Here is a 26,998-nt window from a genome sequence, read left to right as displayed (position 1 = left end):
GAAGAACTGACATCTTAACAATGTTGAGTCTTTCTACTCACAGACATGGAATATCTCTCCATTTATTTAATTCTTTGATTTCTTTCATCAAAGTTTTTATATAGAATGTGTATATATTTTGTTAGATTTATACCTAAGTATTTCTTTTTCAATCATCAATTTTAATGGCTGTAAAAATGCTTAAAAATCTTTTTTAAAACCCAATGCACAATATTTACAACCATCAAGCTTTTGGGGCCAGGCCACCTGTTTTCCATTTGTGGCTCATCAAAGTGCTATGACCCATGGGTTGGGAATTTTTCGGTAAGGAGCAGCAGCTTCTACCACTGAGCATGAGACATCTCTCCCACTGCTACTTCTTTATTAGGAACTGGACCTTGCCAGTTCTTCTCTGCTGTGGCCAATGTTCTCACTCCTCAGGTGGATCCATTTTTCATTTACTCAAATGCCTCTGGTTGTCTGTAGGGACAGGTTCAGATTTGGAAATTTTTGGAGGGGAGTTTTAGTCAGGCTTTTGTTTATCAGACCTAGAAAATTTGTCTGTTCTACAGATCAAATAGGACCTTAGTTGGATGTCTAGTGATCAGCAAATTCCTGTGGGTCACATCACTCTGAAGTCATTTGGGTCCCACTGCTCATGACTGTCTCCGTGCCCTCCTGGGCACCGAAAGTTAAGTACCACTATTTGTCCTCTGCTAATCCAGGCTCCAATCATCTCCATTTAAATCAGGGAGCTCCTTTTAACTGCAGAGATTTTCAAAGCACCCCTGGTCACAGAGAACAAACACTGTGGTACTTTTCAATGATGGCCGTGCTTCCTTCAGCAATGATTCTCCCAAAGTTGTGGTGGAGGCCCCCTCAGGACTCATGGTTATGAGAGAAGTGAACTGGCTACATATGAGCATCCACTTCAGTATTTCCTTCTCCTTGATTCTTTGGATTTTTTTCCTATACAAATATTGGGGGATTTCTTCCTTCTCATTTTCATTTAGCTCAGTCCAAAAGTCAGTCAATTTATTTAGATGGTACATTGAAACCAGAGTCACTGAAAAGTGCACTCAAATCAACAACTTTAGGTTTATTTACACACATACTTTTCAAGTTAAATTAGCAAAACCTTGTAATTCTTTCTCTTCCTGGGGTTGACTTTGTAACTGGCATTCCATGGGTGCCTGGATCTGATTCAAGTATTAAGAGTGAGAGTAGTCAGAGGTGGTGGGCAAGAGGTGGCGAGGAGATTGTCTTCCCTTTCCAGGGTAACTGCCTCAGGTGAGGTCGGAATAGGGTCTTCAAACAATGCAGGAACAGCCTTTTTAGATAAGGGAAGAGGCTTTGCTTCTGCTGTCAAGAGGGACTTGGGGGCTTGAGTTACTAGGAATTAACCAAATCCTCCTTTATGGCCCCATTTCTATTCCCAGATTCCCAGTCTTTCCTGATGATAATTATCTCTCACACATGAAATCCGGTGAGGCTGATAATTCAATTGACTTTGTAATTTGGCAACTTGTAGAAAAAATTTTGAGTTTGCTTTTTAGCCTTGTGGTTCAATTAATAAAAAATTCTTTTAGCTCTGTCATAGAAAGAATACAGCTTTTTAAAAAAGTTGTGAGCTGAGAATTTAGGACTCAGTGTGTCATTGCTTTTCTTTAAGTGGCCCAGTTTTAAGCTCACCTCTTGAGTTCATTCTTTGAATTCCTCTTGCTCTTCATTTTATTTTGTGACCATGGCCACTCGGTTTCCCAAAGCCTTGTCTTCAATGGGTACTTCACTCCAGGTGACTGTATGTGGTAATTTCCCCAGCTGTTTTTCATGTATTCCAAGGGCTTCCCAAGCCCACATTATACTTGTTGAATCTCAGCCTTCCAAACCAGACCAGACAGCCAATCTCAGATTCTTCTCATTTCCTCAAAATGCTGTTGCTTGCAATCCCACTTTGGGTGACCTCTGTTCTGTCCTTTTCCCTAGGGTCCTTATTCGACTTCCCTGAAATTTGAGATAACAATTTTGGGGTATTGAGCTTCACTTTTTTGGAGCTGAAAGCTTGCTACAGTAAGAAGAGACAAGTATGTAGCCTTAAAAGAAAAGCTTGGATTGTCTTGCGTGGTGACTTTTCTTTGATCTCTAGGCTATCTTAGATCTGCTCTTTGGGTTGGGAGAGATGATTCAATCCCAGTTGTAGTTTTCATACTGGAGTGAAGTCCCTTAAGGGTCCCCCTTAGGGCAGGATAAGGACCCTCTTGCTCGGGTCTAAGGTCCTGCTACCAGAGATCGAAGTGAAATGTTGGGAGACAAAAAAGAGAAATTGCTTAAGGAAGGTTCTGAATTTCTTAGAGAAGGAGATTGACTCTCAGTTAATATTAAATAAAATAAAGGCTTACAAAAATCCCCATGAGTACCAGGGATTGTGACTGTTAGCCTTATTGCCGTTGTAGCCGGGCAAGGGCCTCATGTCACTCTCGGGGTTCGCTCTTGGTCCAGTAATCCTCTCCCGCAGGGGAATCCTCCTTGCGGGTGTAGGTCAGGATCGCCTTCCACCCCCCACCCGCCGCCAGGTCCCTGGGGCCAAGCAGAGCAGGGCGCTGTCGGGCGCCTGGGGGAGCCGGGGCAGGGACGTGCGCGACCAGGAGCCAGAGTGATCGCGGCCGGAGAGGGAGGAGGTTGCCGGGCCCAGCCTGACGCAGAGGCGGTGGCGGCGGCGGAGCAGGCCACTGCCGGGGCGCCCCGGCCACCAGCATTAGCCCTGTCTCCGCCTTCTCCTGCCGCGGCTCCTCGCGAGTGGGAGTGAGTACGTCGCGCGCCAGCCGGGGGTCGCGGGCTCGGGGCATCCTCTGCAAGCGAGCCCGGGCGGAGGGAGGCGCAGGAGCGCGCGCGAGGGGCGGAGGCGGGGAAAGGAGCGGGCGAGGCGGAGGCGAGGGAGCGGAGGGAGGGGAGCGAGGAGAGGGAGGGGCCCGCCTGCCGCGCCCCGGCCGCTCGGCGTGTGTGGCCGCAGGCGCCCGTCGCCGCTGCTGTCCCGGGGCTGAGCCGCGCCCGGGTTTCCAGGAAGGTGCGTGAGCGAGTGTGTGTGTCCGCGCGGGCGAGCGCCGCGCCGGCCCGGAGCCTCTCGCTCGCTTCCACGGGCCGCGGTGCATGTTCGCCTCCTGCCACTGTGTGCCGAGAGGCAGGAGGACCATGAAAATGATCCACTTTCGGAGCTCCAGCATCAAATCGCTCAGCCAGGAGATGAAATGCACCATTCGGCTGCTGGACGACTCGGAGATCTCCTGCCACATCCAGGTGCTGGGGCGAGGGAGTGGACTACACGCCGGGCGCAGGACTGGGGGGCCTCTGTGGGTGGGCGTGCGCCGGTAGGGGCGAAGAACCCAGTCGGGGGCCTGCTAGAAAGCCACATTCCTCTTCCTCCGCCCCCTGAGACTGGGAGCCCTACCCAGGGATGGGGGCACTGTGCCCCGCAGGCACCAGGCGCGCGCTTTGCGTTCCCGGGGCCCCTTCCTCTGGCTTACACGCTGCGCTCAAGTCTCGCTGCGCCTAGGCTGGGGGCGCAGGGCAGCTGCCTCCTGGGGGACTCTAACCCCTCTGTTCCCTACCCCGTCGGGATATATGAGTTCTGAGAGCCGAGAGGGGTACCTGCATGTCGCCCACTTTTTCCTTCCTCCCTTCCTCCACGTGGAGAAGGCATACACCAGCCTGGGTTCACTCATTTCTTTCTCCGGCGCCCGGGCTCCGAAGGTGCCCTCAGTCCCAGGGACCTGCTCCCTCTCCCTGCCTCCCCTCTACCGGTGGCCTTTACTTCTCAGCGTGGAGCGGCGGCGAAGTTTCCCGGGATTGAAGAGAGGCCAGGCAGCCCCGGGCTCCAGCCTTAAGGGATGGGGCGGCGCGCTGCGCGGACTGGAGCTACCTCGAAAGGAATCGTGTGAAATCTGAGTGTTTCAGAGAAAAGAAAAGGGCTGTGAGGCCGGCAGGGAGGGAACCCTGCAGGACCTGGGTTCCGGGAAAAAGCGCCCTTTGGGATATTGGTGGACATTTGCTCTCGTCCAAGTTGGAGAAGGCCACAGTTGTTTGGGCGAAGGCAGCTTTGCTGGCAACCCCGTCCTCGGGTAGTAAGTGCCTTTGGGCTTGCAGTAGATCTAGTGTGAGATGCAGCGGGGTGTGTGTGTGTGTGTTCTTTCAGTGCATGTATATGTAGGCAGGTATGTGTCCTGTCCCAAGACCCACTTGGGGCATACAACCTGGAAAGGTCATGTCAGGGTTCAGCACTATTGGCTTCTGACTTTTAAATCTATTTACTTATTTATCTCTCTGATTTCCTCTTCTCACATACCTGAGTCTTGAAGCTCCAGGACAGAGTGAGCTGTTTTAAAAATACTGGGCACCCTACCTCTGTTCTGGTGAGAGATGAATGGAAGCAGCGTCTCCCAGGGGCAAGAATCTGCCTCTGGGCTGTGTTAACCAAGAATGAATGAATGAATGAATGAATGGTCTCCCCCCCCTTTTTTTTCTTTTCTTGTGGGAGTTTGCGACATAGGGACAGTGACAACTAATTTGTGAGCTGACAACTGGATAAGTTTCAAGGGAGGAATGTGGTGCCCTATGACCTCCCAGGAAAGTAGGCTCCCACTGACTTTCCTGGAGGATCTTGAATTTCATTCTGGGCTAAGCATTGCTGCTAAACTTAATAATAAAAGGATTAGCAAGATAGGCAGTTTTTCTGTTGCCACAGGGTTGCACAGAAACATTTGGCATGTAGTGTCTTGTGATTCAGAGAGAGTAGCTTGTGCATTTTACTTTAAGTCCTAAAGTGGGTATACAAGAACTTTAACCCATATTGCATATGTAGATAATGAAGGAACCAGTGGCAGAGAGTGGAGCTGTTGAGTTCTCCTGGGCTCTCTCAGCCCTTTCTCTGCCCTGTCCTTTCCCACTCGGAGTTGACACCACTGTTTTTTTTTCCCTTTGGGGGAGGAAGTCTTCCTTAGAATAGATAAATAGTCCCCAAAGGACATGTATGCATTGCCTGGTGTTCTGGAAAACAATAAATTGTAGCCAGTCTAATAGCAATTTGGAACGTTAGAGCTTGTATGGCCCAACTGATGCCAAAGAGGTTAAAATGCTATGTTCCAAAATGTTGATTTTGGCATTGCTTAAGAAAATCAAGTGTTTTATTTGGAGGCACATCTGCCCCCAAATGGTGATTATCATTTAACCAATTAAAATGAATTAAAAGATTTTATTTTGATAATTTTGGACCTTATACCTTCCTAGAATATTTCAACCTGGGAATTAATGTTACACTTCCGAGCATAAGGTCACAAAAAACTGTCCGTTTGTTTAGGGTGAGGACAAAATGCTTTTTCTTTTTAATAAAAGAAGTTTTTGGAGTCACCAGTACATGCCCTGGGGAATCCACCTGTCTTTCCTTTCTTGCTTGCCTTTTTCCTCCATTTTAGGGAATCACAAAGTTCAGAGAGTGTAAATTGTTACACAGATCTTCCCTCTATAACCCACATAAAATGTGAGTTATGGATTTTTTTTTTTTTTGCAAAACAATAGCTTTTAAATATTCTTTTCCAAACTATATAATTTGGGTGGTCATTGACCAAAAAAAACCCTTTCAAACAAACAATGTAATGGCTCAGTGTCAGCAGCCTGATAGCCAGTTCCAGTAGGAGATGCCAAGAGTCACTTGCTGTGGCTCTTCATAGGATCTAGGGTGCTGTCCCATTATGTCATTTGCATGTGAATGTTTAGGTAGAGTGCAAGAGGAATTCCAACCAGATAGGGAGCAAAAGGAGAGTCTAGGGCTTCAGACAGAGGCCTGGGGAGGGGAAGGAGCTGCTAAATGTTCGCTATTGGGCTTTTCCAACTGAGCCAACCCTTGAAGTCTGGAGACTGTGGAAGGACATGGCTTAGCTCTCACCTCTTTCGTTCAGTCTTGCTGCTTCAAGTAGAGGGGAGTCCTAGACATCTTCCCCATTCCACCCACGTTTTCAGATGCTGGCAGGGTATTCACAACTCCTTCTAATGAGCTCGCCATTTTTAATACTGACTCTTATTGAGTAAAATATAGACTTTTTACATTATTTCTTTGTTAGCAAATCCTGGTAAACATGGTTGCTATTATTGGAATTGCCTAGAAATTGGTACTTGTATTTGAATAGAAATCCTGGCACTGTGCCTAGTACACAGTAGGCACTTAATAATTATTTATAGATGTAGATTGAATCATTTCTGTCTGGCCTGTTAAATTCATGAGGTTAGGAACTTTTGTTGTGGTAGTTGTTCAAGGAGTCCTCAGTACCTAGAACAGAACCTGGCGTATAGTTGTGTTCAGTAAACACCTGTTGAATGAATGAATGCTACCGGCCCGGTATTTAATGTAGCTCATTACCTGTCAGCATGAGGGTAGCATGACAGCATTGGACTGGGAATCAGGAGATACACAATTTAGTTATGTTACCAACCAGTCATGTGACACTGAGTGAGTCATTTGACATTTGGAATCAATGTTTCTTATTTTGTAAAGTAAGGGAGTTGGGTTAGAATGGATGGCTCCAGTTTAAAAAGTCTGTAGTTTAACTATTACCTAGACCGATTACCTTTGAGTAAAACATTGCTGTTGACAGAGTGGTTGTATACACATCATCTCATGTGATTTTCATTCCTATCCTGTTATCTCCATTTTATTGATATTATTGTGTTCTTGAGTGTTAATCTCAATTTTATACGTGTAGAAAATGAGGTTCAGAGATATTAGGCAACTTGAGTCACCTGGCAAGTAAGTAGATTGGAAGCCATGTCATTTGACTCAGAATCCAGAGCCCTTTCTTCTCTGCAGCTGCCTCCTGAGACTTGAGAATTAGGATGCTTTAGGCTGCAAATAAGACAGTAGCCAAATTAAAGTGGCTTAAATAATAAGGACGCTTATTATCTTACCTAATGAGAAGTCCAGAGGTAGGGTAGCTTCAGAGTTGTTCAGCAGCTCTGCGTGGACCTAGGTACTTTCCATCTTTCCACTCTGCCACCTCAACATGTCACCTTTGTCATTTATAGTCCTGATTATAAGGTGGCTGTAGTAGTTCTGAATGTCAGTCAAGTACTAACACATCCACCGTATAAGAGGTGGTGTTTCTTTCTGCATTTCTTTTTATCATGGGGGAACACCATTCCTGGAGGCCCCCATCAGTCTTCCCTTCAGATCCCATTGGCCAGGATTAGATCCTATACCCAGGACTTAGCTGCAAAAGAGTCTAGAAACGTGTACGTTTGGTATCTGCACCCTTCACTCCCTATAACGGGAGGTGGGCTTTGACATCACGGAAGCAATGGAGAGGTGTGTGTACGTGTGCATGTGCCTGTGTGTGTGTAGTAGGGGGCTGGGGAACTGCTGTTGGCTAAGCAAGCAGTAGTGTCTTTCAGAATAGGTCAAACTGAGTTACAAGTATTGTTACAATAAAACTGTCAGGAAAGTTTAATAAGATGTTAAGTAAGCCCAGGCTTATTTTAGGCAATCTTCGTATGACCAAATTCCACAACAAGAAAAATTATTGGATAGTCCTTTGTAGTTGGTGTTGTTAAATAAGTTCAGTCCTTACTGAGCTGGTGGGTTCTGGGCAGCTACAAGCCATCTTGTATAGAGCAGGCACCTCTGCTTTTGTTGAAGTGGCAGTATGGCAAAGTGGTTGAGAGCTTATGTTCCCGAGTGCTACTTGCCTGGGTTTGAACCCTGGCTCTACCATTAACTAGCCAGGTGATTTGGGCAAGTCACTTTACCTCTTTAGGTCTCAGTTTCCTCATCTGTAAAGTGGGGATAATAATGGCACAACCTCATGGGCTTGTTGTAACGATTAAATGTGGGATATATGCCGAGCGCTTGGTACCTAGTCCATTGTAAGAGCTGAAAAAATATTGATGGTTGTCTTACTATTATGTGAAGGTATATTGGATTTAATCCTAAGTAGTGGGAAGGCTTTGGCTTGGAATCTAATGTCTTTAAGACCAAACTCCATTACTTTTTGATTGTGCAAGACCTTAAGCGAGTCACTGGGCCTCCTGTTTTTTAATCTGTGAAATGGGCATAATAATTCCTCAATTGCCAGTCTCCATTGGGTTGTTGAAGTGATGTCTATAAAAGCATGTTGCAAATGTTAAAACATCACCCAAATGTAGAATACTATTCTAATTAATTCAGTTGAAAAAAAAAGAGAGAGTAGTTTACTGCATCCTGATTTTCTTATCTTCTGGAACAGGAATTGGATGGTCACATGCAAACATACATATGTGCTAAATATCAGACCCCATGATGATCCTGCTGGTGAAATTCAAGCTAGGTGCAGCTGACAGCCACACCTTTTCTGCTAGTAAGGACAATCCAACACTTTTCTCTATCAAACTCATTGAGAATGCCATTCAGAGTACAGTGAAGTTCAGACACAAAAGGAATAGGAGAGACAGTTTGTTAAATACTGTGGTCTAGCTCTGACGTGTTTAGGCCTAGATTACATGGGCCAGCTCTTTGTATTAAGTATATTCTGACAAAAAAAGTAATGTTATTTCAATGGTCTGCGAAGATCTTATCTCGTGATGTCCTCAAAGCAAAGGCAAAGTGTATTGACTGTGGGGAGAATGCGGTACTGTTAGCTCCACATCATTTGGACAGTATATCAGCTGGGTGCTTTTAACTAACAAATTCTAATTCAAACTGGCTTTAGCACTAAGGATGTTTACTGGATCACATATCCAGAAGTGCTGATTTAAGTAAGGACCTAATTCAAGGACTATCCTGCCTTTTTGTGAGGCTTTATCCTCAGACTGATAGTGAAATGGTTATAGTAATTCCAGTTCTCACATTTTCATTGGACACCCTCCAGAAGAAGAGAAAAACCACTTCCCACTCAGCATTCCAAGCAAAAGTCCTGCAGTCATTCTGATCAGACCTCCTGGGTCCCATGCCTACCCTGAACAGTGAGTGTAATCAATAGAAGGGAATGTGCTGATAAGCTTAAGGTGACCAGAACCTGAACCTGGGAATCAGAGTGGAATCAGCTTCCTTCCTGGTGGTGGTCTGCATGGGGGAGAGGTCAATGCCTAGAAATCAGGGCTCTCCTCCGAAGGAGGAGGGGGGCGGGGGGAGGGCTGCTAGAAGTTAGCCATACTAGATTCTTTGTCTGTGTGGGTCAGTGATTCTCAAAGTGTGTTCTGGGGACCCCCGGGAGTCCCTGAGATCCTTGCAGGGGGTCTATGAGGTTCAGACTATTTTCAAAATAATAATAAGATGTTGTTTGCCTCTTCTGGGTAAAAGAGTTTTATCAAGGTATAATTTACATACCATAAAATTCACCCATTTAAAGTATACATTTTTAAGATCTTCACAGAGTTGTGCAACCATTACCACAAGCAATTTTGGAACATTTTCATCATCCCCAAAAGAAACCCTGTGCCCTTTAGTAGTCGCACTCCCCTTTCTCCCTAAACCTCCTAGCCCTAGGCAATCACTAATCTAATTTCTGTCTCCAGAGATTTGTCTCTTGTGGCCATTTGATAAAAATGAAATCATACAATGATCTTTTGTGTCTGGCTTCTTTCAGTTAGCATAATGTTTGCAAGGTTCATCCATGTTGTAGCATGTATCAGTATTTCTTCACTTTTAATTGCTGAATAATATTCTATTGTATGGATAGATCACAGTTTATCAATTTATCTGTTGATGAAAATTTGGGTTGTTTCCACTTTTTGGCTATCATGAAGAATGTTGCAGTGCATATTCCTATAAAATTTGCCATTTCTTTTCGGTATACACCTGGGAGTGAAATTACTATGTCATATGTTTAGTAACTCTGTTTAATAGTTTGAATTGAACAGTTTGCCAAACTGTTCTCCCAAGCAGCTGCACCATTTTACATTTCCACCAGCAATGTATAAGGGTTTCAATTTCTCCACAGTCTTGCCAACACTTGTTATTATCTATTAGATTATAGCTATCTTAGTGGATGTGAAGTGATATCTTATTGTGGTTTTGATTTGCATTTCCTTGATGCTAATGACTCGAGCATCATTTCATGTGTTAATTGGCCATTTGTATATCTTCTTTGGAGAACTGTCTGTTTGGATCCTTTGCCCATTTAAAAGTTGAATTGTTTTTTTATTATTGAATTCTAATAATTCTTTATATATTCTGGATACAGACCCCTTATTTAATAAATGATTTAAAGATTTTTTTCCCCCATTCTTAGGGCTGTCTTTTTACTCTGATGGTATCAACATTTTAAAAATTTTGATGAAATCCATTTTATCTATTTTTTCTTTTGTTGTTTCTGATTTTCGTGTCATAGCTAACTAACTGTTGCCTAAACCAAGGTCATGAGATTTATACCTGTGTTTTCTTTGAACAGTTTTATAGTTTTAGCTCTTATATTTAGGTCTTTGATTCATTATTTTATTGATATGTGATCACATACCATAAAATTTCACCATTTTAAAGTGTAAAATTCAGTAGATGTAGTATATTCACAAAGCTGTACAACTAATTCCAGAACATTTTCATCATCCCCCAAATGAAAGTGTACCCACTAATTGTTCCCATCTGGGACTTCCCTGTTGGTCCAGTGGCTAAGACTGTGTACTCCCAATGCAGGGGCCCCAGGTTCCTTCCCTGGTCAGGGAACTAGATCCCACATGCGCAACTAAGAGTTCGCATGCTGCAACTAAAAAAAAAAAAAAAAAAAAGAGATCCCACATGCTGCAACTAAAGATCCTGCATGCTGCTACTGAAGATGCTGCATTTTGCAATGAAGATCCTGCCTGCTGCAACTAAGACCCAGCGCAGCCAAATAAGTAAATAAATATAAAAAAAAAATAGTCCCCATCTGATCCATTTTGAATTAATTTTTGTATATGGTGTGAGGTAGGGGCTGAACTTGGCTCTTTTGCACGTGGATATCCAGTTGTCCCAGCACCATTTGTTGAAAAAACTATTTTTGTATTTGTCACCCTTGTTGAGATGTTGATTTGCCTTTTCCACTCTCATTCTCTCATAAGTATACAAAAGAGTTTTCCAGAGGCTGCATGGTATGTGATATTGCAACACATTGACTATGGAAGCAGATGTGAGAATCCAGCTGTCTTCTGTTGAGCCAGACAGTAAAGATATTTACAAAAATGTAAAAAGCACTACTTTTCTCACTAAATTAGTCTTTATTTTGTAAGATAAAGTTATTTTTCATAAAAGTATGCTATTTATGTTAACGTGCAATGGGTTTATTATTTATTTTAATGAATCAGTGATTGATTTTTTTTTTTTTTTTTTTTTTTCTGTACGCGGGCCTCTCACTGTTGTGGCCTCTCCCGTTGCGGAGCACAGGCTCCAGACACGCAGGCTCAGCGGCCATGGCTCACGGGCCCAGCCGCTCCGCGGCACGTGGGATCTTCCCGGACCGGGGCACGAACCCGTGTCCCCTGCATCGGCAGGCGGACTCTCAACCACTGCGCCACCAGGGAAGCCCAATGATTGGATATTTTAAAAAATTGTCAGCAAATATTGAGATATACAACCCAAATAAACAAAAGTTCTATAGATCATCAATAATGAAGGGAGTTTTCAGGCCAAAACGCTCAAGAATTGCTGGTTTTGGTGGCTATCAATTTACTGAACTTCCTGAAAAAAATTTTAAAAACCCTAAGTAAAGCAAAATAGAACTCCCATGCATCTTGGGCCTCTAAGATTGCAAGTTACAAGTACTTGAAATTATGTCAATTAAATAAAAAACCCAGTTATACATGGAAAATGTGTATATGTATATTTGGAATTCTTAGTATGAATGATATACCTGTGTGTGCGCATGTGTGTGTGTATGTGTGCATTGCAATATTAAGAGTAGAAGATCAAGGGCAGGCTCTGCTGTCGTAAGCATTTCCCAATTGCACTTGCTCTCCAGCTGAATCTCGATTTTTTTCCACTCTAATAATTAGATAAAGCCTTGTCTTACTTTAAGACCCCTCTTTTGATTATGGAAAATGTACAGTAACAGTGCATTAACATGTAAACTGCTTGAATCAGGCCCATCAGTCACTGAATTCTTAAGTCGTTACTTCTTTTTCTGAGTACGCATTTTGGGAACTGTTAAAAATGTGGGATAGGGAGGGTGGAAGGGAGCCGCAAGAGGGAGGAGATATGGGGATGTATGTTTATGTATAGCTGATTCACTTTGTTAAAAGCAGAAACTAACACACCATTGTAAAGCAATTATACTGCAATAAAGATGTTAAAAAACAAAACATGGCAGGAAGAGAAATATCAGAATTTGTCCCTCGGCGAATCTAGTATGAGATTCACATGCGTGAGTGATAGGCATTTAATAGCTAGCAGGGTTCTCTCTCTCAGTTCCCACTTTGTGTGGGGAAGGATTCAAGTTGCCCCTCCTATGAAATAGCGGAGAGCCAAATGTGGAGTCCGGAGATGGGGAAAAATGGGATATGATCAGGAGCCATTAGGGCAGGTTTTACAACTGAGGTTTGAACTTAATTCAGGCTAAAAAGAGTTGGCGTTCAACTCTCGGGAGGGATGTATAAATGCTCATCAGTCTCTGACATTCATGTGGATCTTCTGTTCTGTTGTTAAAATGCACCTTCTGATTCAGGAGGTCCTGAGGAGTGCCCTGAAATTCTGCATTTCTAATAGGCTTCCAAATGATGCTGATGCTGCTGTTCTGTGAACCCCACTTGGAATAGTAAAGCGTTAGTGAAATTTGTTTTATAATAACATTCTTTTTTTTTTGCGGTACGCGGGCCTCTTACTGTTGTGGCCTCTTCCGTTGCGGAGCACAGGCTCCGGACGCGCAGGCTCAGCGGCCATGGCTCACGGGCCCAGCTGCTCCGCGGCATGTGGGATCCTCCTGGACCGGGGCATGAACCTGTGTCCCATGCATCGGCAGGCGGACTCTCAACCACTGCGCCACAAGGGAAGCCCTATAATAACATTCTTAATTTCCTTGAGTGTGGGGCTTTTTGGCCCTTGTCTCCCTTGATAATACCTCACCTGGCACATTTCCCTCAGTAGAGGTTCAGTGAATGAGTGAGTGAATGAATAAAGAAATCCATCCAGGTGTATCTATCACTGATAGACTGAAGTGCTGATTAGATATTGATGCTGTGGATGAAACGATTTCTTTTGACTCCCCGCCCCAGCCAAATCAAGAGATTGTTTTTCAAACAGGATTTCCTGTGTTGGCCAATCTGATGAAGCGTTGGACGTCCGTGAGAGTGCATGGGGGCCCAGGATTAATGAGAGAATTCTTGTCCCTCTGGGCCACACTTCCCACTCTTGCTTTCCTGTATCCTGGACTCTGGTGGCATTGTGGAGGAACTCTGGCAACTTCTTGGCACAAACAAATCATTGTGTATAAGCCATCAGTGCCTGGAAATTCCCAGAGGCTTAGGGGACCCAGCTGTTCTCACTTTCAGAAGTGACCTCGGGGGACAGTGACCCCAGAGGACAGTGAAAAATACATTTGAGGTGTAACATAAGCTCTGGAGCTGTTTGTCTGGTGACTTTCCCTGAAGGTGCATGAGGGAAGTGAGAGGATCACTTTGGAAAAACATGAAGTTAATTCTACAGGGAAAGAACATTTGTATAGATCAAGCAATCGTGTTTTTCAAAAAGTGAATTAGTGAAGTTTTTTGAAATAACATCAATGTTATTCAGTAAACATTTGAAAAATATCTTCTACATGCCAAGCACAGAGCTGGGAACTAGAGATAAAAAGAAAATAAAATCAGACATCAAGAGGCTGATAGTCATTTGGAGGCAGAGAAGCAAGATAATGATTCAAGGACAAAATGACAGATATATGTGGGTGGAGGACCAAGAGGAGGCGTCTGTATGAGACTGAGACATCAATCAGTACCTCTGGTGTAGATGAATCTTGATTAATAATTAAAGGACAAGTGGAAATCAATTCTTTGAAGAAGGGAAAAAGGCGTTCCAAACACGATGAGCCCTTGCTTGGTGTAAAGCCATGGCCGTGAAACAGCATGATTGGACATAGAAATGAAGGAAGAGAGAATCTGGGATTAGTCCCAGGTGGTTGGTTTCAGTGACAGGGGTCATGGTGATACCAGTCCAGTACTGGCCACAAATTTTGGGGACCCACTGGAAAATGAAAATATGCGACTCCTTGTTAAAAATTATTAAGAATTTCAAGATCACAAGAACAGACCGTTAAACCAGGTGTGGGATCCTTCTTAGCATGGATCCCACACCCGTGAAACTGACCCTGAGAAGACAGAATAAAGGAGAAGCAGGTTAGGGGAGAAGATGTTGAGTCTGGGCATGTTGACTTCGTGGTGCCTGTAGGGAATCTGAGTGGAGAATTACTGGTAGCCAGTTGGAAATAAGGAATGAAAGTCAGCAGAGAGGTCTGGCATGGAGACACAGATAAGAGAGTCTTTAGTATTCATGCAAGTGGTGGTAGAAACCATGTGGTATGAATGAAACTATTATGATGGGTCTTCCATTTTTGTCTTTCTGCTTGGGGCATCCTTGTAGATCAAACCAATGGAGTTTGAGCTCTGGAATTCTTTCCAAGAGCACTTGATCATTTTCCGTTAGTCTGGCAATTCCCACCTGAACGAGAGCTTCTCCATTTTCTTCTGCAAGAAAAAAAGGCAGCCAACTCAGAGTCCTCAGTGGAAAAGCACTTTCCTTCTCTTAATTCTCATTTTCTAGCTTGGAATAACAGATGAAAAAAAGTCCTCTCCCAGTTATAAGGCTCTGAGTTACAAAGCATAGGATTTTCACTCTAGGGAAGTTACCCTTTGAGACAGTGTCATGAACATTAAATAGATAATACATTTTAAAATCCTATCAACGTGGTGTAAAATTGAAGTCAACATGTCATATGAGGAGCAACTTTGCAAGTTATGCTGCAATAATTTATCTTTTTAAAATATTTATTTATGTCTCAGATATCTCCAATGGCAAATTTTGTTTTCTATTTAGTTTCCAGGAGATTATTGTGAATGTTGATTAAAATAAATTCAAGTTCTGTAAAATCCCTCAAAGAAATAATTTTTGTTTTGTTTTGTTTTTGTGTTTGTTTTTGCGGTATGCAGGCCTCTCACTGTTGTGGCCTCTCCCGTTGCGGAGCACAGGCTCCAGATGCGCAGGCTCAGCGGCCATGGCTCACGGGCCCAGCCGCTCTGTGACATGTGGGATCTTCCCGGACTGGGGCACGAACCCATGCCCCCTGCATCGGCAGGCGGACTCTCAACCACTGCGCCACCAGGGAAGCCCGAAATAATATTAGTAACATAATGACCTGGATCTTAGATGTACAACAGAGCTTTGTCTGAATATATCTATTATTATGCTAAGGTTTGAAATATGATTATTCTGTGGCAGGGGAAGCAATTAGCATATTAACAGATTACAGTTTGGTTTATTACCTCTCACCTCAGAAGCATAATTTGTTGCTTTAAGGCGACATTAAACATCACCAATTGATGGTGAATGTTAGTCTGGAAAGGACTGACTGAATCAGGGTCTTAATATGCAAACTGTGAAAATTCAAGTGCAATATCATTTACTAATGGATTGGTAATAAAATTAAGCAATCTTAAAATAAATCAGTAACTAATTAGCTTTATTAATAGAAGAGAGGACAAAAGCCTACTCAGTAAGTTGGCTAATAATTCTTCCTTGATGTTACTAACCAATGTTATTTTTTGGGCTGGTCTGTACACATATGACTGCCCATTGTTCTGAAAATAATGCTAGTCTCTGATCTTCATCCATATGTAGGTGTCATCTACAGTGTTACGATGGTGGGAATTTATTGGTTCTTGTTTAGCAGCATCCTTTCTTTCTACTCATATGCCTCTTGATATCCTTGAGTAGTATGCTCATAAATTGTATTAGCTAGTTGATTAAATTGAGATCAGAGGTGTGATTTGCCTGAAGTTGCCTATTTAGCAAAATTAGGGTGGGGTATGGTGTCTTGGGTTATCGATTTGCTCCTACTAAATACTAAATACTACCCTTCTTTTGTTTTTGAATCTTTCTTGGCAGTCTAAATGATGTAATTCTTTTCCACTGACAACTGTTAATAGCACAAGGAAAAAAACTCACACTGACCACATTTCTGGGTAAAGAAAGCATGTTGATGTCTTAGAACTCTCATCTAAGGACCCAGTTTTAGTTCTTCTCTACTTTCTTTAGTCAATATATGGCTCAATGTACTTCCAAATGAAAATTGACATCAATTGATCAGGTAATTATGAATTGGCATCTAACATTGCTAGATAATTGAAAGATATCTTCCCTTTCCCTTTACATGTTTGGCATGGTACCAAGCAATACGTTGCTTGTATTTTGAAATTTCAAAGTAATTTTCAAAAAATTACAAAGGAGAAAAAGAGGAAGGATGATGTCATAGAATTGTCTATCTATCCTCTGTGGTAATTTACCTTGTAGTTTTGAGATTGACTCAGGAAGTCAAATTCTTAGCAATCCCAGGCCATGGTATTTAGAAGACTGCTAGAAAAATATGAAAGTAAAGTTTTTTGGTTAGGCACTAGTTACATCCTGGTCAGGCTCTCTTTGTTTTGAAGGCTTAGGTAGAAGAGTAATAAAATCTCTGAAGTCAGGGGTGGAAAAAACACTTCATACCACCTGGAGCTTTGTCAAGGGTAACTTCACCTCTTGTGTTCCCAAACCTCAAGGGAGATGTATTTCTGCTGAAGGATCATGGCGGTGGGGGGCAGCGCACCTTGAATGACACATTTTGTCTCCACATTTGGAGACATAGTTTCTCCACCAGGTGTAGATGGCATCTTCTTGGTTCAGTGCTGATTAAAAGAAAAAAAGGAGGAAAAGTTGTACAGTAATTCAAGGGCAGCCGTGAAGTCTGAGTTTGCAGCGCCAGCAGCAGTGTGGTAATTTGAGAATAGCAAATTAGAAGAACAAAGCAGATTTTAATCATATGCCACAGAGAGGAAGGTGGTTTAGGTTTATCTCCAAATTGTCCCTCCATTAGAGAAAGGGAGGTTTTTAATGCTATAATCCAGTATTTATTGCTAAAGATTTCTTTGTTTCTTTCCCCCAGACTTTCTTTACTACACTCACTGGGTGGGAAATGCCAGTCTTTTTTTCCATCCATGTACTTAGCAGTTGTTAAATATGAAACATGTTCTTGATGTTATTGGAAATGGAGAGGGGGCACAGACTTTGAGATTTGAGATCCAAGATCTTTACCTTTAGGAGATTTTTTTTCTGAAGGCAAAATTGTCCCCTCCCATCCTTTCCATCCACCCATCCACTGACCGATCCATCCATTCATCTGTCAACCCAGCCACCCGTTCCTCCACTCATCCATCCAACAGACATTTGCTGAGCATCTCTCTTAAGGACCAGTCTGGGTACCAGAGATAAAAAGATAAGTAAGAATATGGTCCTTTCCAGTCTGGTAGAAAAGACAGACACATAGACAGATTCAAGGTGATACTATTATGTTTGAAGAACACTAAGGTATTATTGGAGCACATAGAAAACCGAGGTATCAACTGGGGGAAGGTGTAACCCTCCTTTCATCTCTAATCACTCTCTTCCAAAGCCACTACTCCTCCAAAGGATATTCTTTGAAATGGATCACTGATATTTTCTTACTCCCATTTAAATGTGAATAAGAGCATCTTTAAGAACTTTGCTCTTTGTCTTGCAAATATCTCAGCAAACATTGTACCTTGCTATAAAATGTGATTTCAAGAGAAGTCACACACCCCATTCCCTGCTTTCTACCAGCTTTTCACCCTCAAATTGTCTCCTATATAGAAATTCTTGAGCAGACACTGGGGATCCTAATCCAGCCTGGGAAGGACAGCGAAGAGGTTTTTTTGGAGGAGATGATGTCTTAGAATCCAAGACTTAGATGAGTTTTAAAGAAAAAGTAGGCATTGTTTGACCACTAAATTGGGGGACTGTGTTGAAAAGGGGTACAGTTAGGAAAAGAAGGGCCTCTGGCAGAAGGCTGTGCATAGGCAAAGACATGGTGTTTGCGAGGAACTAAGAGAAATGCATTGATTTTATATGTTAACAGAGAGGTCCATAACATGCAGTGGGGAGTTGGCAATTATCTGCTCATACTATGCAGACAGGGGAGTGGGCAGCTGGAGTCTAGAAAACAGTACTGGCTACTGTTTACTAGGGAATAATTAGGACAACCCCACTGAGGCAAGGTTTGTGTGGTTCAATGACCATCGCCATTGTTCTGCAGGGTCAGCTTGGCTACACTTCCAGAGTGAAAGGTAAGACATGTCGCGTGTTTTATCTCAGGCACCGCCCTGAGGAACACTGGAGTTTTCAAGTTCTTAGTTGAGGTTTTAAACTTTTATGTGCTGTTGGGGTGGCGATGGTTCCATGACCTGTGACCTTCAGTGAGCCCAGTGATGAAGCGAATCTTTCTTAATTACAGATCAGGAAATTGACAGACTTTTCCAAAACAACTCATCCCCTTAACCTGCTAGGGTGGTCCTCAGCCCAGCCAGAGAGGGCCTGATGGAAGTAATTTGGGGGTTTCTGGAAATAAGTGTTGAACAGAAGTGAGAGGAATTGAAAAAGGCCTCCTTCTGCACTTTAGATCAGCACTGTCCAGTAGAACCTTTGTGATGATGAAACTGTTCTTTATCTGTGCTGTCCAATTTGGTAGCCACTGGCCTCACATGGTGATTGAGCACATAAAATGTGACTGGTGTCACTGAGGAACTGAATTGTCAGTGTTATTTAATTTAGTTCATTAAAATTTAAATAGTTACATATGCTAGAGGCCGTCATACTGAACAGTGAGTGCAGTGTTAGCCTCTTAATGGTGGTTAACTCTTGAAGGAGAGAGGAATTGAGAGTCAGGGTGTGGGGTAGCACCAGAAAACTTTCCTGCTTTCCTCTGCATACTGCTATACCATTTGCACTTTTGGTAAGCATTTGTTACTTTTGCCTTTTTTTTTTTTTTTGTGGTACGCGGGCCTCTCACTGTTGTGGTCTCTCCCGTTGCGGAGCACAGGCTCTGGACGCGCAAGCCCAGCGGCCGTGGCTTACGGGCCCAGCTGCTCCACGGCATGTGGGATCTTCCCGGACCGGGGCACGAACCCGTGTCCCCTGCATCGGCAGGCGGACTCTCAACCACTGTGCCACCAGGGAATCCCCTACTTTTGCATTTTTAAAAACTGTGTAGCAATCTGGAAAAGGCAAAACTTTGGTGACAGTAAAAAGATGAGTGGTTGCTTGGGGTAGGAGAAAGAGGGATGAATAGACAGAGAGCATGGGGTATTTTTAGAGCAGTGAAACTATTCTATATGATGCTATAATGGTGGATACATGTTACTGTAAAGTTGTCCAAGCCCACGGAATGTATAAAATCAAGAGTGAACCCTAATGTAAACTCTGGACTTTGGATTATAATGATGTATCAATGTAGGTTCATCCATTGTAGGACATGTACCATTCTGGTGGGGGATGCTGATATTGGGGGAGGCTCTGCATATGTGGGGATGGGGGGTATATGGGAAATCTCTGTACCTTCTGTTGAATTTTGCTATGAACCTAAAACTGCTCTAAAAATAAAGTCTATTTAAAAAGAAAAAAAAAGACATTTTGGAGAAGAAATATGTGCCTTTATTCTCAGAGAGGACTTAGAAAGTTGGAAAAGATTTTAGATTTTTAGTCTAATGCCTGCATCTTTCTCAGGGAGCATCTAAGTCCAGAGAAGAGAAGGGACTCACTTAACCTGGTGAGTGACAGAGGACTAGGACCCAGGCATCCAGATTTCCACTTTCATAGCTCTTTCAATTTCATGATAAGGCATTGTTTATGTGAGTTTGTTTAATGTTGCTATGGTTTTCCTGTGTACCTAGAAATCAGTGACATGCCATGATTTAAGTTCAAATTCAACTGTTCATTGCTGGTATATAGGAAAGAGATTGATTTTTTAAAAATATTAACCATGTATCCTACAACCTTGCTTTAATGACTTATTAGTGCAGGAGTTTTTTTGTTGATTCTTTCAGATTTTCTACATAGACAATCATGTCATCTGTGAATAAAGACAGTTTTATTACTTCCTTCCCAATCTGTGTACCTTTTATTCTTTTTCTTGCCTTGTTGCATTAGCAAGGACTTCTAGTATGATGTTGAAAAGGAGTGGTGAGAGGGCCATCCTTGCCTTGTAACTGATCTTACTGGGGAAAGCTTTGAGTTTCTCAACATTGAGGACGATATGAACGGAAGGTTTTTTGTAGACTTTTTTTTTAATCAAGTTGAGAAATCTCCCCTCTATTCCTACTTTACTGAGAGTTTTTATGATGAATGGGTCCTGAATTGTCAAATGCTTTTTCTGCATTTATTGATATGATCACGTGATTTTTCTTTTTTAAAAAGTATTTATTTATTTTTTGCTGCATCGTGTCTTAGTTGCAGCGTGCAGGATGTTCGTTGTGGCATGTAGGATCCTCCGCTGTGGCACACCAGCTTCTCTCTTGTTGTGGGGTGCGGGCTCCAGAGCACATGGGCTCTGTAGCTGCGGCATGCAGTCTCTCTAGTCATGGCCCACATACTCAGTAGCTGCGGCGGGCGGGCTTAGTTGCCCCATGGCATGTGGGATCTTAGTTCTCTGACCAGGGATCGAACCTGCATCCCCTACATTGGAAGGCGGATTCTTAACCACTGGACCACCAGGGAAGTCCCTTGATTTTTCTTTTTTAGTTTGTTGTTTTGATGGATTACATTAATTGATTTATTTTATTGTTAAATTTTTTTTAACATCTTTATTACAGTATAATTGCTTTACAATGGTGTGTTAGTTTCTGCTTTATAACAAAGTGAATCAGTTATACATATATTCCCATATCTCTTCCCTCTTGCGTCTCCCTCCCTCTCACCCTCCCTATCCCACCCCTCTAGGTGGTCACAAAGCAAAGAGCTGATCTCCCTGTGCTATGCGGCTGCTTCCCACTAGCTACCTATCTTACGTTTGGTAGTGTATATATGTCCATGCCACTCTCTCATTTTGTCACAGCTTACCCTTCCCCCTCCCCATATCCTCAAGTCCATTCTCTAGTAGGTTTGTGTTTTTATTCCCGTCTTACCCCTAGGTTCTTCATGACCTTTTTTTTTTTTTTCTTAGATTCTATATATATGTCTTAGCATATGGTATTTGTTTTTCTCTTTCTGACTTACTTCACTCTGTATGACAGACTCTAGGTCCATCCACCTCACTACAAATAACTCAATTTCATTTCCTTTTATGGCTGAGTAATATTCCATTGTATATATGTGCCACATCTTCTTTATCCATTCATCTGTCGATGGACAGTTAGGTTGCTTCCATGTCCTGGCTATTGTAAATAGAGCTGCAATGAACATTTTGGTACATGATGCTTTATGAATTATGGTTTTCTCAGGGTATATGCCCAGTAATGGGATTGCTGGGTTGTATGGTAGTTCTATTTTTAGTTTTTTAAGGAATCTCCAAACTGTTCTCCACAGTGGCTGTATCAATTTACATTCCACCAACAGTGAAAGAGGGTTCCCTTTTCTCCACACCCTCTCCAGCATTTATTATTTCTAGATTTTTTGATGATGGCCATTCTGACTGGTGTGAGATGATATCTCATTGTAGTTTTGATTTGCATTTCTCTAATGATTAATGATGTTGAGCATTCTTTCATGTGTTTGTTGGCAATCTGTATATCTTCTTTGGAGAAATGTCTATTTAGGTCTTCTGCCCATTTTTGGATTGGGTTGTTTGTTTTTTTGTTATTGAGCTGCATGAGCAGCTTGTAAATTTTGGAGATTAATCCTTTGTCAGTTGCTTCATTTGCAAATATTTTCTCCCATTCTGAGGGTTGTCTTTTGGTCTTGTTTACGGTTTCCTTTGCTGTGAAAAAGCTTTTAAGTTTCATTAGGTCCCATTTGTTTATTTTTCTTTTATTTCCATTTCTCTAGGAGGTGGGTCAAAAAGGATCTTGCTGTGATTTATGTCATAGAGTGTTCTGCCTATGTTTTCCTCTAAGAGTTTGATAGTGTCTGGCCTTATATTTAGGTCTTTAATCCATTTTGAGTTTATTTTTGTGTATGGTGTTAGGGAGTGATCTAATTTCATACTTTTACATGTACCTGTCCAGTTTTCCCAGCACCACTTATTGAAGAGGCTGTCTTTTCTCCATTGTATCTTCTTGCCTCCTTTCAAAGATAAGGTGACCAAATGTGCGTGGGTTTATCTCTGGGCTTTCTATCCTGTTCCATTGATCTATATTTCTGTTTTTGTGCCAATACCATACTGTCTTGATTACTGTAGCTCTGTAGTATAGTCTGAAGTCAGGGAGCCTGATTCCTCCAGCTCCGTTTATCTTTCTCAAGATTGCTTTGGCTATTCGGGTCTTTTGTGTTTCCATACAAATTGAAATTTTTTGTTCTAGTTCTGTAAAAAATGCCAGTGGTAGTTTGATAGGGATTGCATTGAATCTGTAGATTGCTTTGGGTAGTATAGTCATTTTCACAATGTTGATTTTTCCAATCCAAGAACATGGTATATCTCTCCACCTATGTGTATCATCTTTAATTTCTTTCATCAGTGTCTTATAATTTTCTGCCTACAGGTCTTTTGTCTCCTTAGGTAGGTTTATTCCTAGGTATTTTATTCTTTTTGTTGCAGTGGTAAATGGGAGTGTTTTCTTAATTTCTCTCTCATATTTTTCATCAGTATATAGGAATGCTAGAGATTTCTGTGCATTAATTTTGTATCCTGCTACTTTACCAAATTCATTGATTAGCTATAGTAGTTTTCTGGTAGCATCTTTAGGATTCTCTATGTATAGTATCAGGACATCTACTAACAGTGACAGCTTTACTTCTTTTCTGATTTGGATCCCTTTTATTTCTTTTTCTTCTCTGATTGCTGTGGCTAAAACTTCCAAAGTGATGTTGGATAATAGTGGTGAGAGTGGGCAACCTTGTCGTGTTCCTGGTCTTAGTGGAAATGGTTTCAGTTTTCCCCATTGAGGATGATGTTGGCTGTGGGTTTGTCATATATGGCCTTTATTATGTTGAGTTAAGTTCCCTCTATGCCTACTTTCTGGTGGGTTTTTAACATAAATGGGTGTTGAATTGTGTCAAAAGATTTCTCTGCATCGATTGAGATGATCATGCGGTTTTTCTCCTTCAGTTTGTTAATATGGTGTATCACATTGATTGATTTGTGTATGTTGAAGAATCCTTGCATTCCTGGGATAAACCCCACTTGATCATGGTGTATGATCCTTTTAATGTGCTGTTGGATTCTGTTTGCTAGTATTTTGTTGAGGATTTTTGTATCTATGTTCATCAGTGATATTGGCCTGTAGTTTTCTTTCTTTGTGACATCTTTGTCTGGTTTTGGTATCAGGGTGATGGTGGCTTCGTTGAATGAATTTGGGAGTGTTCCCCCCCCTGCTATATTTTGGAAGAGTTTGAGAAGGATAGATGTTAGCTCTTCTGTAAATGTTTGGTAGAATTCGCCGGTGAAGCCATCTGGTCCTGGGCTTTTGTTTGCTGGAAGATTTTTTTTTTTTTTTTTGTGGTACGTGGGCCTCTCACTGTTGTGGCCTCTCCCGCTGCGGAGCACAGGCTCCAGACGCGCAGGCTCAGTGGCCATGGCTCACGGGCCCAGCTGCTCCGTGGCATGTGGGATCTTCCCAGACCGGGGCATGAAGCCGCGTCCCCTGCATCGGCAGGCAGACTCTCAACCACCGCGCCACCACGGAAGCCCTGCTGGAAGATTTTTAATCACAGTTTCAATTTCAGTGCTTGTGATTGGTCTGTTCATATTTTCTATTTCTTCCTGGTTCAGTCTCGGAAGGTTATGCATTTCTAAGAATTTGTCGATTTCTTCCACATTGTCCATTTTATCGGCATAGAGTTGCTTGTAGTAATATCTCATGATCCTTTGTATTTCTGCAGTGTCAGTTGTTACTTCTCCTTTTTCATTTCTAATTCTACTGATTTGAGTCTTCTCCCTTTTTTTCTTGATGAGTCTGGCTAATGGTTAATCAATTTTGTTTATCTTCTAAAAGAACCAGCTTTTAGTTTTATTGATCTTTGCTATCGTTTCCTTCATCTCTTTTTCATTTATTTCTGATCTGATCTTTATGATTTCTTTCCTTCTACTAACTTTGGGGTTTTTTTGTTCTTCTTTCTCTAATTGCTTTAGGTGTAAGGTTAGGTTGTTTACTTGAGATGTTTCTTGTTTCTTAAGGTAGGATTGTATTGCTATAACTTCCCTCTTAGAACTGCTTTTGCTGCATCCCATAGGTTTTGCATTGTCTTGTTTTCATTGTCATTTGTTTCTAGGTATTTTTTAAATTTCTCTTTGATTTCTTTAGTGATCTCTTGGTTATTAAGTAGTGTATTGTTTAGCCTCCATGTGTTTGTATTTTTTACAGATCTTTTCCTGTAATTGATACCTAGTCTCATAGCGTTGTGGTCTGAAAAGATCCTTGATACAATTTCAATTTTTTAAAATTTACCAAGGCTTGATTTGTTACCCAAGATATGATCTATCCTGGACAGTGTTCCATGAGCACTTGAGAAGAATGTGTATTCTTTTGTTTTTGGATGGAATGTCCTATAAAAATCAATTAAGTCCATCTTCTTTAATGTATCATTTAAAGCTTGTGTTTCCTTATTTATTTTAATTTTGGTTGATCCGTCCATTGGTGAAAGTGGGGTGTTAAAGTCCCCTACTATGATTGTGTTACTGTCGATTTCCCCTTTTATGGCTGTTAGTATTTGCCTTATGTATTGAGGTGCTCCTGTGTTGGGTGCATAGATATTTACAATTGTTATATCTTCTTGGATCGATTCCTTGATCATTATGTAGTGTCCTTCTTTGTCTCTTGTAATAGTCATTATTTTAAAGTCTATTTTGTCTGATATGAGAATTGCTATTCCAGCTTTCTTCTGATTTCCATTTGCCTGGAATATCTTTTTCCATCCCCTCATTTTCAGTCTGTATGTGTCCCTAGGTCTGAAGTGGGTCTTTTGTAGACAGCATATGTATGGATCTTGTTTTTGTATCCATTCAGCCAGTCTATATCTTTTGGTTGGAGCATTTAATCCATTTACATTTAAAGTAATTATCAATATGTATGTTCCTATTACCATTTTCTTAATTGTTTGGGGTTTGTTATTATAGATCTTTTCCTTCTCTTGTGTTTTCTGCCTAGAGAAGTTCCTTTAGCATTTGTTGTAAAGCTGGTTTGGTGGTGCTGAATTTTCTTAGCTTTTGCTTGTCTGTAAAGGTTTTAATTTCTCCATCAAATCTGAGTGGAATTCTTGCTGGGTACAGTAATCTTGGTTGTAGGCTTTTCTCCTTCATCACTTTAAATATGTCCTGCCACTCCCTTCTCGCTTGCAGAGTTTCTGCTGAAAGATCAGTTGTTAACCTTATGGGGATTCCTTTGTGTGTTATTTGTTGTTTTTCCCTTGCTGCTTTTAATATGTTTTCTTTGTATTTAATTTTTGATAGTTTGATTAATATGTATCTTGGCGTGTTTCTCCTTGGATTTATCTTGTATGGGACTCTGTGGTTTCTGGACTTGATTATCTCTTTCCTTTCCCATATTAGGGAAGTTTTCAACTATAATCTCTTCAAATATTTTCTCAGTCCCTTTCTTTTTCTCTTCTTCTTCTGGGACCCCTATAATTCGAATGTTGGTGCGTTTAATGTTGTCCCAGTGGTCTCTGAGACTGTCCTCAGTTCTTTTCATTCTTTTTTCTTTATTCTGCTCTGCAGTAGTTATTTCCACTATTTTATCTTCCAGGTCACTTCTCTATTCTTCTGCCTCAGTTATTCTGCTCTTGATCTCTTCTAGAAAATTTTTAATTTCATTTATTGTGTTGTTCATCATTGTTTGATTGCTTTTTAGTTCTTCTAGGTCCTTGTTAAATGTTTCTTGCATTTTGTCTATTCCATTTCCAAGATTTTGGATCATCTTTACTATCATTATTCTGAATTCTTTTTCAGGTAGATTGCCTAATTCCTCTTCATTTGTTAGGTCTGGTGGGTTTTTATCTTGCTCCTTCATCTGCTGTGTGTTTTTCTGTCTTCTCATTTTGCTTAACTTACTGTGTTTGGGGTCTCCTTTTCACAGGCTATGGGTTCATAGTTCCCGTTGTTTTTGGTGTCTGTCCCCAGTGGCTAAGGTTGGTTCAGTGGGTTGTGTAGGCTTCCTGGTGGAGGGGACTAGTGCCTGTGTTCTGGTGGATGAGGCTGGATCTTGTCTTTGTGGTGGGCAGGTCCACGTCTGGTGGTGTGTTTTGGGGTGTCTGTGGCCTTATTATGATTTTAGGCAGGCTCTCTGCTAATGGATGGGGTTGTGTTCCTGTTTGCTAGTTGTTTGGCATATGGTGTCCAGCACTGTAGCTTGCTGGTCCTTGAGTGAAGCTGGGTCTTGTTGTTGACATGGAGATCTCTGGGAGATTTTCACCGTTTGATACTAGGTGGAGCTGGGATGTCTCTTGTGGACCAGTGTCCTGAACTCTCCCACCTCAGAGGCACAGCCCTGATGCCTGGCTGGAGCACCAAGAGCATTTCATCTACACAGAAAAAGAGAAAAAGTGGAAAAAAATATATATCTTTGCTCCCAAAGTCCACCTCCTCAATTTGGGATGATTCGTTGTCGTTTCAGGTATTCCACAGGTGCAGGGTATATCAAGTTGATTGTGGAGATTTAATCCGCTCCACCTGAGGCTGCTGGGAGAGATTTCCCTTTCTCTTCTTTGTTTGCACAGCTCCCAGGGCTCAGCTTTGGATTTGGCCCCGCCTCTGCGTGTAGGTCGCCGGAGGCCGTCTGTTCTTCGCTCAGACAGGATGGGGTTAAAGGAGCCGCTGATTCGGGGGCTCTGGCTCACTCAGGCCGGGGGGAGGGAGGGGTGCGGATGCTGGGCGAGCCTGTGGCGGCAGAGGCCGGCGTGATGTTGCAC

The 26,998-nt window shown here is 42.1% G+C and overlaps 1 protein-coding gene across 1 annotated transcript in view; it reads left to right on the top strand.

Moving 5' to 3' along the window:
• Positions 1-3,043: 3,043 nt before the first annotated feature.
• The window catches only part of FRMD3 (FERM domain containing 3), a gene marked incomplete at its 5' end in the record, with an annotated part of 311,556 nt that continues 287,601 nt past the window's right edge, over positions 3,044-26,998 (top strand). Inside the window, one exon of the mRNA XM_082843148.1 lies at positions 3,044-3,273. Within this exon, the coding sequence (XP_082699274.1) occupies positions 3,127-3,273 (147 nt within the window). The remainder of the gene's footprint in view (positions 3,274-26,998) is intronic.

Source organism: Leucopleurus acutus, assembly GCF_964270905.1.
Source record: "Leucopleurus acutus genome assembly, chromosome: 7".
Lineage (NCBI taxonomy): Eukaryota > Metazoa > Chordata > Mammalia > Artiodactyla > Delphinidae > Leucopleurus > Leucopleurus acutus.
This window is presented reverse-complemented; position numbering and strand designations above follow the sequence as displayed.